This window comes from Felis catus, chromosome E2, assembly GCF_018350175.1.
Source record: "Felis catus isolate Fca126 chromosome E2, F.catus_Fca126_mat1.0, whole genome shotgun sequence".
NCBI lineage: Eukaryota > Metazoa > Chordata > Mammalia > Carnivora > Felidae > Felis > Felis catus.
The window spans coordinates 34,773,547-34,786,085 of record NC_058382.1 but is presented as its reverse complement, the minus strand read 5'-3'; the positions used below and the strand labels follow the sequence as shown (position 1 = coordinate 34,786,085).

The 12,539-nt window shown below is 51.3% G+C and overlaps 1 protein-coding gene across 6 annotated transcripts in view; it reads left to right on the top strand.

Annotated features, from left to right (window-relative positions):
* The window catches only part of CNGB1 (cyclic nucleotide gated channel subunit beta 1), a 76,896-nt gene that overhangs the window by 52,530 nt on the left and 11,827 nt on the right, over positions 1-12,539 (top strand). For all 6 annotated transcript variants that reach the window (XM_045046018.1, XM_045046019.1, XM_045046021.1 and 3 more), the window contains 7 exons: positions 559-681; positions 5,632-5,773; positions 6,506-6,665; positions 8,364-8,461; positions 8,561-8,644; positions 11,700-11,818; positions 12,054-12,200. In XM_045046018.1, coding sequence (XP_044901953.1) covers positions 559-681; positions 5,632-5,773; positions 6,506-6,665; positions 8,364-8,461; positions 8,561-8,644; positions 11,700-11,818; positions 12,054-12,200 — 873 coding nt within the window. The remainder of the gene's footprint in view (positions 1-558; positions 682-5,631; positions 5,774-6,505; positions 6,666-8,363; positions 8,462-8,560; positions 8,645-11,699; positions 11,819-12,053; positions 12,201-12,539) is intronic.

Here is a 12,539-nt window from a genome sequence, read left to right as displayed (position 1 = left end):
TCCAGGGAGCTGGGCCTCATTTTGGTCTCAGCTCAGGGAACTGAGCCCTGAAATCTAACTCAAACATGGGGGAATGGTGGCCACCTCTTGGATGTCTGAGAACGGGGCACAAGACCAGCCAGGCCACGCTCAGGGACAAAGCTTCCCCACATTGCTCACGGAGTGGCACTTCTCTGCACGCATCTGTCCCTTCTCTGCCCCTCTCCAAGGGTACATCCCCGTCTGGTCCTTTACTCCCCCAGAACTGTCTGCACATGGAATTCGGGGTCATTCCAGCCCCCAGCCTTGACAGCTGGCTGTTCACACACCACCGGCCTTAGCTGGCGCAGTCTCAAAAGAGCATCCGCTTGGTGCAGTCCGGCCACTGGCTGGGTCCCCGCAGCCAGATGTTCATCCTGTCAGGCAGTGGGGCAGGGCTGTGAAGCTCCAACAGGGTGATGTCTGAGGTGGGCGTTGGGGGAGGTGAAGGTGGACTTGTTCCCAGCAGTCCTACCCTTGGGGTGAGGTGTCATGGCCGCCCTTCCTGCCACTGTGTTCATGCTTTTCCTTCTTTCACAGGGTGATCAGGACCACGGCTTACCTGCTCTACAGTCTGCATTTGAACTCATGTCTGTATTACTGGGCGTCAGCCTATCAGGGCATCGGCTCCACTCACTGGGTTTACGATGGCGTGGGAAACGGGTGAGCCACAGTCTTCTTCCTGGGCTGTAATTCACAGTCCTAAGAGTCCCGGAAGGGAGTCCCATCGCCACCATGTTACTGAGGCCACCTTGCTCCCAAGCCACCATTGACATGATAAAGCTTGAGGACCACGTCTCCGTGTCCTCACTGAGCTAATATTTCCTGAGCACCTGCCAACGGGCCGGGCAGAGGCCAACACAGACGTGAACAAGGCTTGCTAGAAAGATCCTTTCAGCCTCCCAAAGTGTAGTAGAGTTGGCAAATTCACTTCACATGTGCGTCTACCCTTCTACCCCATGGTCACGTCCAAGTGGGAAGGAGGCCAGAGCACACTTCTCAACATTGCTTCCTGGCTAATCACCAGCCGTGCAGAAGCTGGCACACAAGGCAAACCTTCCTGCCAATCCAGAGAGCTGCCTTACATTGTGGGATGTGCTCAAATAATGATGATGGCAACGGTACTGCTACTAATAATAGCGACAAGCACTTAGAACAGACAACACTTACTAGGTACTGTTTGAAGTACTTAACCTAGCAATTCACTTAATCCTTCCAGTAATCTTCCAGGACACGAGGTAGGTACCGTCATCATCTCTGTTTCACAGAGAAGGTAGCAGACGTGAAATGATCTCCCAAGGTCACACAGTGACTTCATAAGTTCAAGAGCTGGGATTTTAACCCCGGCAGCGTGGCGACAGTCTACACTGGTGTAGCATCTGCCCGGTGCTGGAGAGGTGTGGAGAAGGTGGCATGGGACAATCAATTACAAAAAGTTAAGTTTGATTTTGGCCTCGGTAGGTGGAGAGAAGGGACAGAGAACCCCTGAGGGAGGGAGCGGCCCATAGAAAGGTGTGGAGGTGCAGAATGGTGGCATCAGGGCACTGGGAGCCATCTTGTGTGGTAGAGAGGATGGTCCAATACTGTGGCCACTAGCCACATGGGGCCACCAACTACTTGAAACGCGGTGTGACAGATGTGAATTACACGCAGGTTCGGAGGACATGAAGAAAAAGTCAACTGCCTTATTGCTGATGTCTAAAATACTGGTTATGTGTCAAATATTGATTTTGATATTTTGGGTTGACTAAAAAACACTACTGAAATTAATTTCACCTGTTTCTTTTTACTTAGCAAAAAAGTAGCAACTAGAAAATTTTCAATTACATTTATGTGGGTCGCATCATATTTTTATTGGATGGTGTCGTTCTAGGCAATGGAGAACCAGTAGAGAGTTCTTTTTTGCTGTTCTTTGTTTCATATATCTTTATTCTGACTATAAAAGAAAGATCAGGGAGCGCCTGGGGGGCTCAGTCGGTTAAGTGTCTGACTCTTGATCTCAGCTCTGGTCTTAGTCTCAGGTTTGTGGGTTCAAGCCCCATGTTGGGCTCCGTGCTGGGCATGAAGCCTACTTAAAAAGAAAGAAAGATCAGGAACATACTTTGCTATATTTCTTTGATTCTAAGATTCAGTTAATTATATGATACAATATTGAGTCAACACAGCCTTTTGGAAAAAAAGAAATATTACAATAAATATACACATATTGTAAGATACATCCTAATTTTAGAAATGTGAAAATGTGGAAAAGTATGTAGCCCACAGGGATATGCATTATATCATGCATATTTGCCCATCACTGAATTGTTTTCAAGCCACTGTCTACACCCGCCCCCCACTGCCCCGCTGTACAGAGAGGCCAGCATCCCTTCAACCATTCCATCATCATTGGGCGTGGAAAGTGTTTCCATTTCTTCTGACACGTGATATCGCAGTGTGCATCTTTGTATATGAATCTTTGTCCTCTGGCCTGATTGTTTCCTCACACTGAATTCCAAGGGGGGGATGGCAGGGCCAAGGATATGAACATTTTTAAGATTAAAAAAATTATTATTATTTTAATTAGTACACTATGTTTTTAGAGCAATTCTAGGTTTACTGAAGAGCCGATGGGAAAGTACAGGGAGTTCCCATATGCTGCCACATTTTTTAATGCTTAAAAAATTATTTTTTTTTTTATTTTGGGGACAGGGAGGTGCAGAGAGAGAGCGAGAGAGAGAGACAGAGAGAGAGAGAGAGAAAGAGGGAAACAGAGAATCCCAAGCAGGCTCCACACTGCCAGCACAGAGCCTGACGTGGGGCTCGAACTCACAAATGGTGAGATATGACCTGAGCTGAAGTCAAGAGTTGGACGCTTAACGGAGTGAGCCACCCAGGCGCCCCTGCCACATTTTCAAAGGTCGGATGGATGTGGAAAGCTAGCCCAGTTACCCTCTCACCTCTTGCCTCAAAACCTTTTAAGCAGGGGGATGACAAGACCCTGGGAGATCTCAGAAAGGAGACTTGCTGGTTTTGGCGGAGGTGGGGACAGACATAGAGGACAGGAGCAGAGGAGCCAGTTAGGGGGAGCAACAAAAGGCCCAGACAAAGGGTTTCTGTGATCGAGAGAAGGGAGGGCAGTGTGGGAAGGAAACCAGAAGCACGCGAGGTCCAGACCAGGGGAGTGAGCCTGGAGATCCAGGGCACAGGCTTTAGGGACAGGAGGCCAGGGTAGGAAGAATAGAAGCTGTTCATTGAAATTAGCTCAGTGACCTTGGCTGAGGCCCTTCCTTTTTCAGAGACTCAGTTTCTCCTCTACAACATGAGGATAGTCTTGTATTCAGGTTTCTCGTGAGGAATAATAAACTAATGTGTGTAACACGTCCAGCTCGTGCCTGGATGGGAGTCAGTGACCACCTCCTGGCTACACTCATTCTTATGGGGAAGCCGGCATACCAGGAAAGGGGTTCCCAACCTGGGATCCAGAGATATAAGGGGGTCCCACTCCCAACCCTGGAAATTGGAGCCCAGTTTTGAGAACTTGCTGGCTTCCCTAAGGAGAAGATTGCTAGCTTTCCATATCTATCCATCAAAGGGGTTTGTGCCCCAACAAACTTAAACCCAAGTCCCAGGAGCAGGCCTGGCAGGCCCATCACGGGCAGGCCCAGGATGGAATGGCAAGCAGGGAGGGGGAGGGCAGGGGACAGCTGTCTGGGACTCCCTTCTGCAGGGACCTTGGAAGGGGCACACTGTCTTGGCCACACTACTCTTCTCCAGACGAAATCCTACAGGGAACCCCCAATATGTGCCACAAAACCACAAATGGTAAAGGATTCCTCCAGAAGTCCAATATCATGGGTAATAATCACTTTCAAAATAGTGACCATTTGTTGAGTGTCTGCTGTGAGCCAGGGGCTTGAGGACCCAAGTTCCCACAGAGCTGGGTCCTTTATCCTGCTCTGCTTCTGCCTGGCCTGGAGCATGTAGGGGTCCCCACAGGACACAAGGACTTCAGGGAGGCCTCAGAAGTGCCAGGCCAACAGAAGATTCCTCCAATCAGAAAGAGTGTGGGGAAAGCTCTGGGGACGTTGCTCATGTTGCCTTTCTGTCGGGTGGCCTGGCAGCCCCCCCCTCTCCCCCCCCCCCCCCCCCCCCAGCTCCCAGCCAGAGGTCAGCTGTGTCTGTGCTTATGGCTGCGCCCTCTGGTGGCTGCGACCAGTATGATGGGGGACTTAACAGGGGAGGCCTGTGTTGTCCTGGGATCTCTGTGTACCGGGAGGGAGGGGTGGTGGTGAGGAGCAGGGCTGCCCAGAGCCCTGCCCCAGGCCTTGTAGCTAGTAGTCAGAGGCAGAGCACCCCCCTCAACTTCCCAACAACCTCTGCTTCCCTCCCCCCCACCCCGGCAGACACCAGTAACAGTGAAGGCTGTGGCCGCTGACGTGTACTGACAGCCTGTCAGTTCTAGCACCTCATTTCGTCCTCACGATCACCCTGTGAAGGATGTTTCACTGCCACCATGCCCATTTTAGGAGAAAGAAGCTGAGGCTTGCTGAGACTGAGTAATTCGTCCGCATCGCGCAGCTAGGAAGTGGCAGAGCTGGGTTCGAGCTGGGCCAGTCCAGCTCCAGGGCCCGTGTTCTAACTATGACTCTGCATAATTAGCTGGTGAATGGAGCTCAGGGGAGGACCCGTTTGGGGCCATCCTCAGGCTGGATTATCTGCTAGCCGGATCATGTTCTTGATTGTGGAGCTGTGCAGGGACCTTGAAAGTGTGCGTGTGTCAGGACACGGGAGCCAGGGCAGGCTCTGGATGCCCTGGTAGGAAGACAGGAAAGCCAGCTGGGATTGCCCTGTCTTTAAGCTCTGTTGACCTCACCCATTGCTGACCCCTGGGAAGGCATAGCCTGAAGGCGTGAACAGGTATATGAGGGACTCTTATTTCTTTGTGATAATGAGATCAGCTTGGGGCATCTCCTATTCCTTTTACCACCGAGTGGGACCCCATCGCCCATACCTCCCTTCCCTGGATCATGTGCCCACCAACAGTGGGGTGACAGCTCAGAGAAACAGATGGCAACCTGAGTTCTGATTCCAGCTCCAGACCTTGCCAGCTGGTGACCCTGAGTGTTTCCTTTCCCTTCTGGGGCCTCAGTTTCCCTGTCTGGAAAATGGATGGGCAAGGGAGAGGGTCAGAAAAGATAGCCCTCAAGGTATCTTCCAAGTCTGATGTTGCTCTTGCTTTCCATGAACCAACATGGTGGGATGGCCAAGGGAAGTTGGTGGAAATTGAAAGAATATTGAGGGAGCCCAGGCATCAGGAGTCAGAAGACCCTGGTCTATCCTCCTGCCAAGTGTTTTGAGCAGTCTCCCAGAGCCTCAGTTTCCACATCCGTAAATGGGGGTGATAACATGCCCCTTCAGGGTTGGGGCAGAGCCACGACCCAGCAAGACAGCATCTGTGAACACACTCCAGAAAGTGCAGAGCGCTCTATGCATGTGCAGCTGTTTTCCTTGCACTTAGAAGGTGTAAAAGGTTTCCTTTTTTGCACAATGCGCATCTGTCAGAGCAGGATACCCAGGCTCAGCACGGTGGGGCCTTTGCTGACCGCAGTCCCCTTCTTCTTCTCTCTCCAGCTACATTCGCTGTTACTACTGGGCTGTGAAGACCCTCATCACCATTGGTGGGCTGCCTGACCCCAAGACACTCTTCGAAATTATCTTTCAGGGGCTGAACTATTTCACCGGTGTCTTTGCTTTCTCTGTGATGATCGGACAGGTACCTGGGTCCCTGGTCTGGCTTGCCACGCACCTGCCTGAGGGGCCCGTCTCCTTCCCACTGCTGCCACAGATGTCACCATCTGTGGCCATTTCTTTTGAACTAAGCCCGGGAAAGAGCACAGGACCTCGAGTCAGGAGGCTGGAGCCCTGGGGCCTGCCGGGTGAAGAGGATGGTGCAGAGGTCTGGGTTCGATTCTTCTCTGCCGTTGCTTCCATTTGAAATGTCAGTCCCTTTGGGGTGTCTTTGGAGAGCTGGGCCGAATGGCTTTCTGCAAAGCCTGGGGATTTGGGCTGTTCCCTTGGAGAGAAACCTTGAGAGTATCTATTATGCTGGGGGTGCATCTCATGTTCTAATCAGCACATGGGGCCGCAATCAGCCGGCCTCAAAATTGCCTCTAGGGGCCCTGCCCTGCAGGGCAGTACACTGAGTTATTTCCTCCAGTAAGTTCAAAGTGGCCTCTGGTACTAAGGGACCATGTCATACCAGAATCAGCCCAGCCCAGCGAGGCATCTCCTCCTGGTGGGGCCCCAGGGGCCCTCACGTCCCATGTCCACCCCGGAGGTGGAGTTTCCCTTGTCAGACAGTCCCCTGTCTCTGTGTGTAGACATGGATCTCCCGTTTCCTGATCCCCCTTCCTCGAGCACCCCTGGTCAGTGTAGAGTAAACATGCTCATGACACATGTCCCCAGAGCCCCACTCTGATCCTTGACTTTTCCTCCCCGGCCCTAGATGAGAGACGTGGTGGGGGCCGCCACTGCAGGGCAGACCTACTACCGCAGCTGCATGGACAGCACAGTGAAGTACATGAACTTCTACAAGATCCCCAGGTCCGTACAGAACCGTGTCAAGACCTGGTACGAATACACCTGGCAGTCCCAAGGCATGCTGGGTAAGACCAGTGCCCCGGCTGCCAGGCAGCTACCCCCTGGCCACCTCCTCCCGGGGCCCTGCCTTTTTGGTCCCAACCTTTGACCCTGTGTCCCTGAGGTCCTGAACACTTACTTAAGTGAGAGGGGCCTAGGGAGGCCTGTGAGGTGCCCCAGGCTGGGCCGTCGAGAGAGCCCTGAAGACTTGAGAGCCGTGTCTTCTGGATGCCCTGCCCCCTCACTTCACCTGCCTTGAAATACATCCCCATCAGAGATGGAAGTACAGTTGAAATCAGGAGAGAAGGAAGACCCCCTCTCGCTTTCTCTTTCCATATACACACATACACATATATTGTTTGTCAACTTTTTGATGTTATGCTTTCCTTCTGAAATTATTTGGCTACAACCATGCATTTCATTCACCACTGTTTCTGCCTTCTTGTCAGAAGAACTGGGGTGTGCCCAGGAATTCTTGCAAAGTGGGAGAACCTTAACCTGTACGTTGTTTTCAAATGTAGTGAAGTTTTTGTGAATTCTAAACGGAACCCTTCATAAAATTTGAATATGCTATTTATATGTTGATTTATTTACAATTATGTTTTTTCCAGTTTCTTTTTTATCTTTGGGAGCTACTAATTTGGTTTTCAGAGCGTAGACATCATTTTGGAGCCCTCTGACAAGCCTGTGGGCCACTGACTGTGTGCCTTAGAGCCCCCTCAACTCTCTCAGCTAATTAACGAGCCCCCCACTGCTTCCATGGGCTTCCCTCTGGCCTTGAAGAAGCTACACCTCAACTCCAAGCTCTCCTGAGCTGAAGGTGTTGTCAAATCTGTGAGCGTAGAACCTTCATTAGCGTCTGTTGCTACTGTACTCACTCTACACAAGGCACATTCACATGCATGGCCTCGTCTGTGCCAGTGATGGACTTGTGACATCTGAATCATTGCCCCCTTTCACAAGGGTGCACGTTAAGGACCAGAGAGGGCTCTGACCTGCCCAGGGTCATACAGATCAGCTCTTGAGCCCATAAATAACTGTGGTGGAGTAGAAGGGAATCGGGATTGGGGTCAGGTTGTGCCTTTCTTGTCCCCAGTACCGACATTCATTCTGTGCCAGGCTCCCCACTGAGCACTGCAGACCCATCATGGGGAAAAATAGACAGGGCCCCTGCTCTCCTGGGACTGGCCTTGGAGCCCCACGGCCTGTGTGGGATCTGATTCCATCCCCCTGGGCTGCCAGCAAGTCACTGCCCTCCTGAACCTCCCTTTCTGTAAGGTGGGGGTTATAGTAGTGGGCACCTCTTGTGTTGCTGGGAGATTTAATAAAACCATCTCTGTAAAGCTCTGTAAAACAGTGTTTGAAATACCTTGGTTCTTGCTAACATTCTTAGAGCATGAGGAGGACAGACTAGTATTAACAAACCACTGCAATAAAGAGTGTGATCAGCGTTGCAGCACAGAGACTGCTAACATAATAGCGGGTGGGGGAATCTCAAAAGAAGGCTTCTTGGAGGAGTACTGGGTTCTGAAGGATGAGTGGAAGTTAACTATGGGGGTGTTTCCTGCAGAGGGAATAGCATCCAAAAAGCCCAGAGAGGGTACTCTCCCAGTATAGAGTGGTTCTAGATAGCAGAGGAATGGTGTGGCTGGGGTCCCATGTGGGGGGAGTGGGGGGTAGAGGCCTGGATGTGTCTCTGACCATTGCCAGGGTCTCCTTTGCAGATGAGTCAGAACTGATGGTGCAGCTTCCGGACAAGATGCGGTTAGACCTCGCCATCGATGTGAACTATAACATTGTCAGTAAAGTGGCTCTCTTCCAGGTATGGCCCACCTAGCGCCCTCATCCCCAGGGTTCTGGGAAGCCCCAAGCCCCCACCCTCCTCTAAACGGGCATTCTTTCCCCCTCCTCCTGGGGACAGGGCTGTGACCGACAGTTGATCTTTGACATGCTGAAGAGGCTTCGTTCTGTCGTCTACCTGCCCAATGACTATGTGTGCAAGAAGGTGAGTGGCCTGAGGCAGCTGCAAGGCAGTCTGGGATTTACAGCGCATCTCCCTGCTAGGAGCTGTGCTGAAGGGGGTGCCTCTGAAGGCCCAGGGGGTTTGCAAGCCCAGGGAGAGCAGAATTGCTGGGGAGGGACAGGGACTATAGCACCAGTGAGCTGACCCCAGGGCTCCTGGGTTGTTTGGCATTGAACTCAGGTGTGCCTCAGGCTTTGCTCCTTTTGACACAGGACCAGGGGAATCAGGACGAGGAACCCCACTTTCCAGAAAAGGAAAGTGACCAACCTAACGAGAAGTAGGTCCTTGACTGTGTAGATGAAACTGCTCCCAGGGTCTTGGTCTTCCTTTCAGAAAAATGGGGCAGCAGAAGGGCTGGGATAGGTCAGAGGTTGCAAACTGATGGCCTTTGCATAGCAGCCAGCCCATTCGTTGTTTCGTGGGGGTTTTTTCATAATCCTAAAAAAATGTTGAAATAGTCCCCAACCTTTAAAAACTTGAAGGTTTTGGGGTGCCTGGGTGGCTCAGTTTTATGAGCATCCAACTTCAGCTCAGGTCATGATCTCACAGTTCGTGGGTTCAGACCCTGCATCAGGCTCTGTGTTGACAGCTCAGAGCCTGGAGCCTGCTTCGGATTCTGTGTCTCCCTCTCTCTCTCTGCCCCTCCCCCACTAGCACTCTGTCTCTGTCTCTCTCTCTCTCTCTCTCTCAAAAATAAATAAACATTAAAACATTTTTTTTTAATTTGAAGCTTTGCATAGAAAGTCAGATTTCTGGATGAAAACAGAAAAAAATCTGTTAGCACTGAGGCCTACTTTCCCAAATAGCAAGAGTCCCCTGAAGGGGAACATTGCCCTCCCTCCTGATGCCACAGGCCCCACCCCTCCCCGCTGCCCCATACCAGGCTCCCCTCACTCCTTAAACCACCCCTCTGATCCTGGAAAACATTTGGATTTGAACCCAGGGCTCCACATGTCTAGGGCTTCTGCTTCCATTCTTCAAGGTGAGACCAAGGTCACCTGGTGAGTGAGTGGTTAAGGTGGAAGGACAGGAACTCAGGTTTGAGTCCTCTTGTTCCCAAGCTGTCAAGACAATGTGTGTACAGGGGTGAAAAAAAAAAGCCCAAGCAACCCCTGTAAGACTCAGGAAACCAGCCCAAGAAGGCCCCCATCTCCAAGTTGTATGCTGTGCAGCAGTGAAGTTTCTGGAAGCAGAGAGCCCAGGGAAATGGGGAAACAGTGTTACAGCTGGTTGAGAATTTAGAGAGGCAGCCCTAGAGGCCAAGGGGTTTGGGAGCAATAGAGTGATTTGTCTGATGCTGGAGCTGCTTCCTAGCCGTGCAGCCTTGGGGCACTGGCTTCCCCTCTCTGACTCTCTCTCTTCTCATGGGTAAAGTAGGGATGTTGAGGGTACCGCCTCATGGGATGGTTGTGCAAATTGAGTAAGTTGTGCCTACAGAGTTTGGCACCGTGCTGGCACAGAGGAGGTACCATTGCTGCTGTTATTATCCTTGAGGGTAATTCCCTTGAGGGAATTTACTGCAAATGAGGAAGCGTCAGCCAGGTGGTTGGAGTCGGCAGGTGGAAGCGAGCCCTTGATGAGCAAGTGCGAATGGCACCCTCTGCTGTCCAGTTTTGCTCCGTGATGATCTCTCTGAGACACCCCTGGGGCACCTCCCCCTCACCGCCCCCCCAAACAGGGCTGGTTAGTGAGGTGAGGGTGAGCTCTTTAGACCCTTCAGTCCGTGTCAAATTGAACACAGAAACAGGGAAATGAAACTTCCCGTTTGTTAAGAAGCTCACGCACGTGTGAGATGTCCAGGAAACGTTTGTCAAATGAATCAGAAGTGTAATCGATTTACCTGCCCTTGATCTCTGTCCTTTCAGGTGTGACCCACAGGAAGTAGGGGTCTGTTGGGGGCATGAGGATCAGAAGGTGCATAACAGACAGGGTTTCTGATGGCAGTCCAAAGCAAGCTATTCATTCATCATTTGTTTTAATTTGGGGTTAAGACCATTGAAATAGTTTGCTACAGTTTCTGTAACAAAGGACCAGAGATTGGGTGGCTTAAACAACAGAAATGTATTGTGTCACCATCCTGGAGGCTGGAAGTCCAAGATCAAGGTGTCGGTAGGGATTGGTTCCTTCTCAAGGCTGTGAGGAAAGGATCCGCTCCTCTCTCCTTGGCTTATAGATGGCTCTCCCCTCCCTGGGTCACTTCATGTTGTCTTCTCTGTATGCCTGTCTCTGTCCAAATGTCCCCTCTATAAGAACACCAGTCATGTTGAGTGAGGGGCTCACCCAACTCCAGTTCGGCCTCATCTTAATTTAACTAATTATATCTGCAATGACCCTCTTTCCAAAGAAGGTCATATTCTGAGCAACTGGGGTTAGGACTTCACCAAGTGAGTTTGGGAGGGACACAGTTTAACCCACAAAAACCATAAAGTCTGGAACCAGACCGTCTGGGTTCAAATCCCTGCTCTCCCCTGGCCTAGCTTTGTGCCCTCAGGCAAAGAGTTCGTATCCCAGAGCTGTTGGGGATTAAGCAGGCTCAGACACATAAAACACTTATAACAGTGCGTCGCACAGACGAACGTTGTACAAGGGCCAGACAACATGACTGATGTTGTTCTCATTCCTATTTCAATCAGCCAATGCTTACCAAGCTCCTGAAGTGGTATGTGCTTGGCACAGGTATCAGCTTGTTGTATGAACCACTGTTGGACTTTCCATGCCTCTGGGCCCTCCACTGGAGTGTATCAATGGGAGTTTGCAGAATGCATTGCACCTGCACCTCCTAGCTTACCTCGAATTTTGCTTTCCATCACATCACTAACTCCCCATATAACCCTGTCAGGCAGGTTTGGGGTGGCCACTCTCCCCAATCCACAGATGAGGAGACTGAGGCCCCAGAGGGGAAGCAACCAAGTTGGTGGTGGGGCTGGGTGCTGGCTCACGTTCCTCTGTGCTGTGCCACCAGCCTCTGGGCCCAGCACTGCTGCCTTTATGGTCATTTTGGGAAAGGACAGAGGGGCTCACCCTTTCTCTGTTTCAGGGGGAGATAGGCCGAGAGATGTACATCATCCAGGCAGGACAGGTGCAGGTCTTGGGTGGCCCTGATGGGAAGGCCGTGCTGGTGACGCTGAAGGCTGGATCTGTGTTTGGAGAAATAAGGTCAGAGGGACGCTGGGGTGAAATGAGGGGACGTGGGCCCCAGCTGGAGGGGTGGGTGGCCAGCGGGTGGGACTTCGTCCTCAAGGGCTGTGGATGCTGACATATGCAGGGTCGGCCCCGGCTCTCCCCCTTGTGGGGCTGCCACTGTGCTCCAGGCAAGAGGTGGAGAGGAGCACTTTAGTGGGATCACAGCCACAGCCTGCCACATCTCACCTCCCTCCCTTTTCTGCCCCAGCTTGCTGGCTGTTGGTGGCGGGAATCGTCGCACCGCCAATGTGGTCGCCCACGGGTTCACCAACCTCTTCATTCTGGATAAGAAGGACCTGAATGAAATTTTGGTGCATTATCCCGAGTCTCAGAAGTTACTCCGGAAGAAGGCCAGGTACATTATTTTTATTAAAAAAAGTCTGTATCCACTTCAGTGTACATTTTGTAAAGACTAAAACTTTCGCTTATATAACCGTTGTACCTTTATCAAAATCAGGAAATTCAGTATTGAAACGATGCTATTATCTCATCCCTAATCCATCTTCAAATTTGATTAATTGTCCCAGTCGTGCCTTTTACGGCCTTTCCTATCTTCTTTTCTATTCCTGAATCCAGTGGAGGACCACCTGTTCATTACACTGCCTCGTATCTGCAGTCTCCTTCGATCTGGGTTCGTTCCTCAGCCTTTTTCCATCTTTAGTGACTTCGAAGAGGACAGGCCAGTTATTTTGTA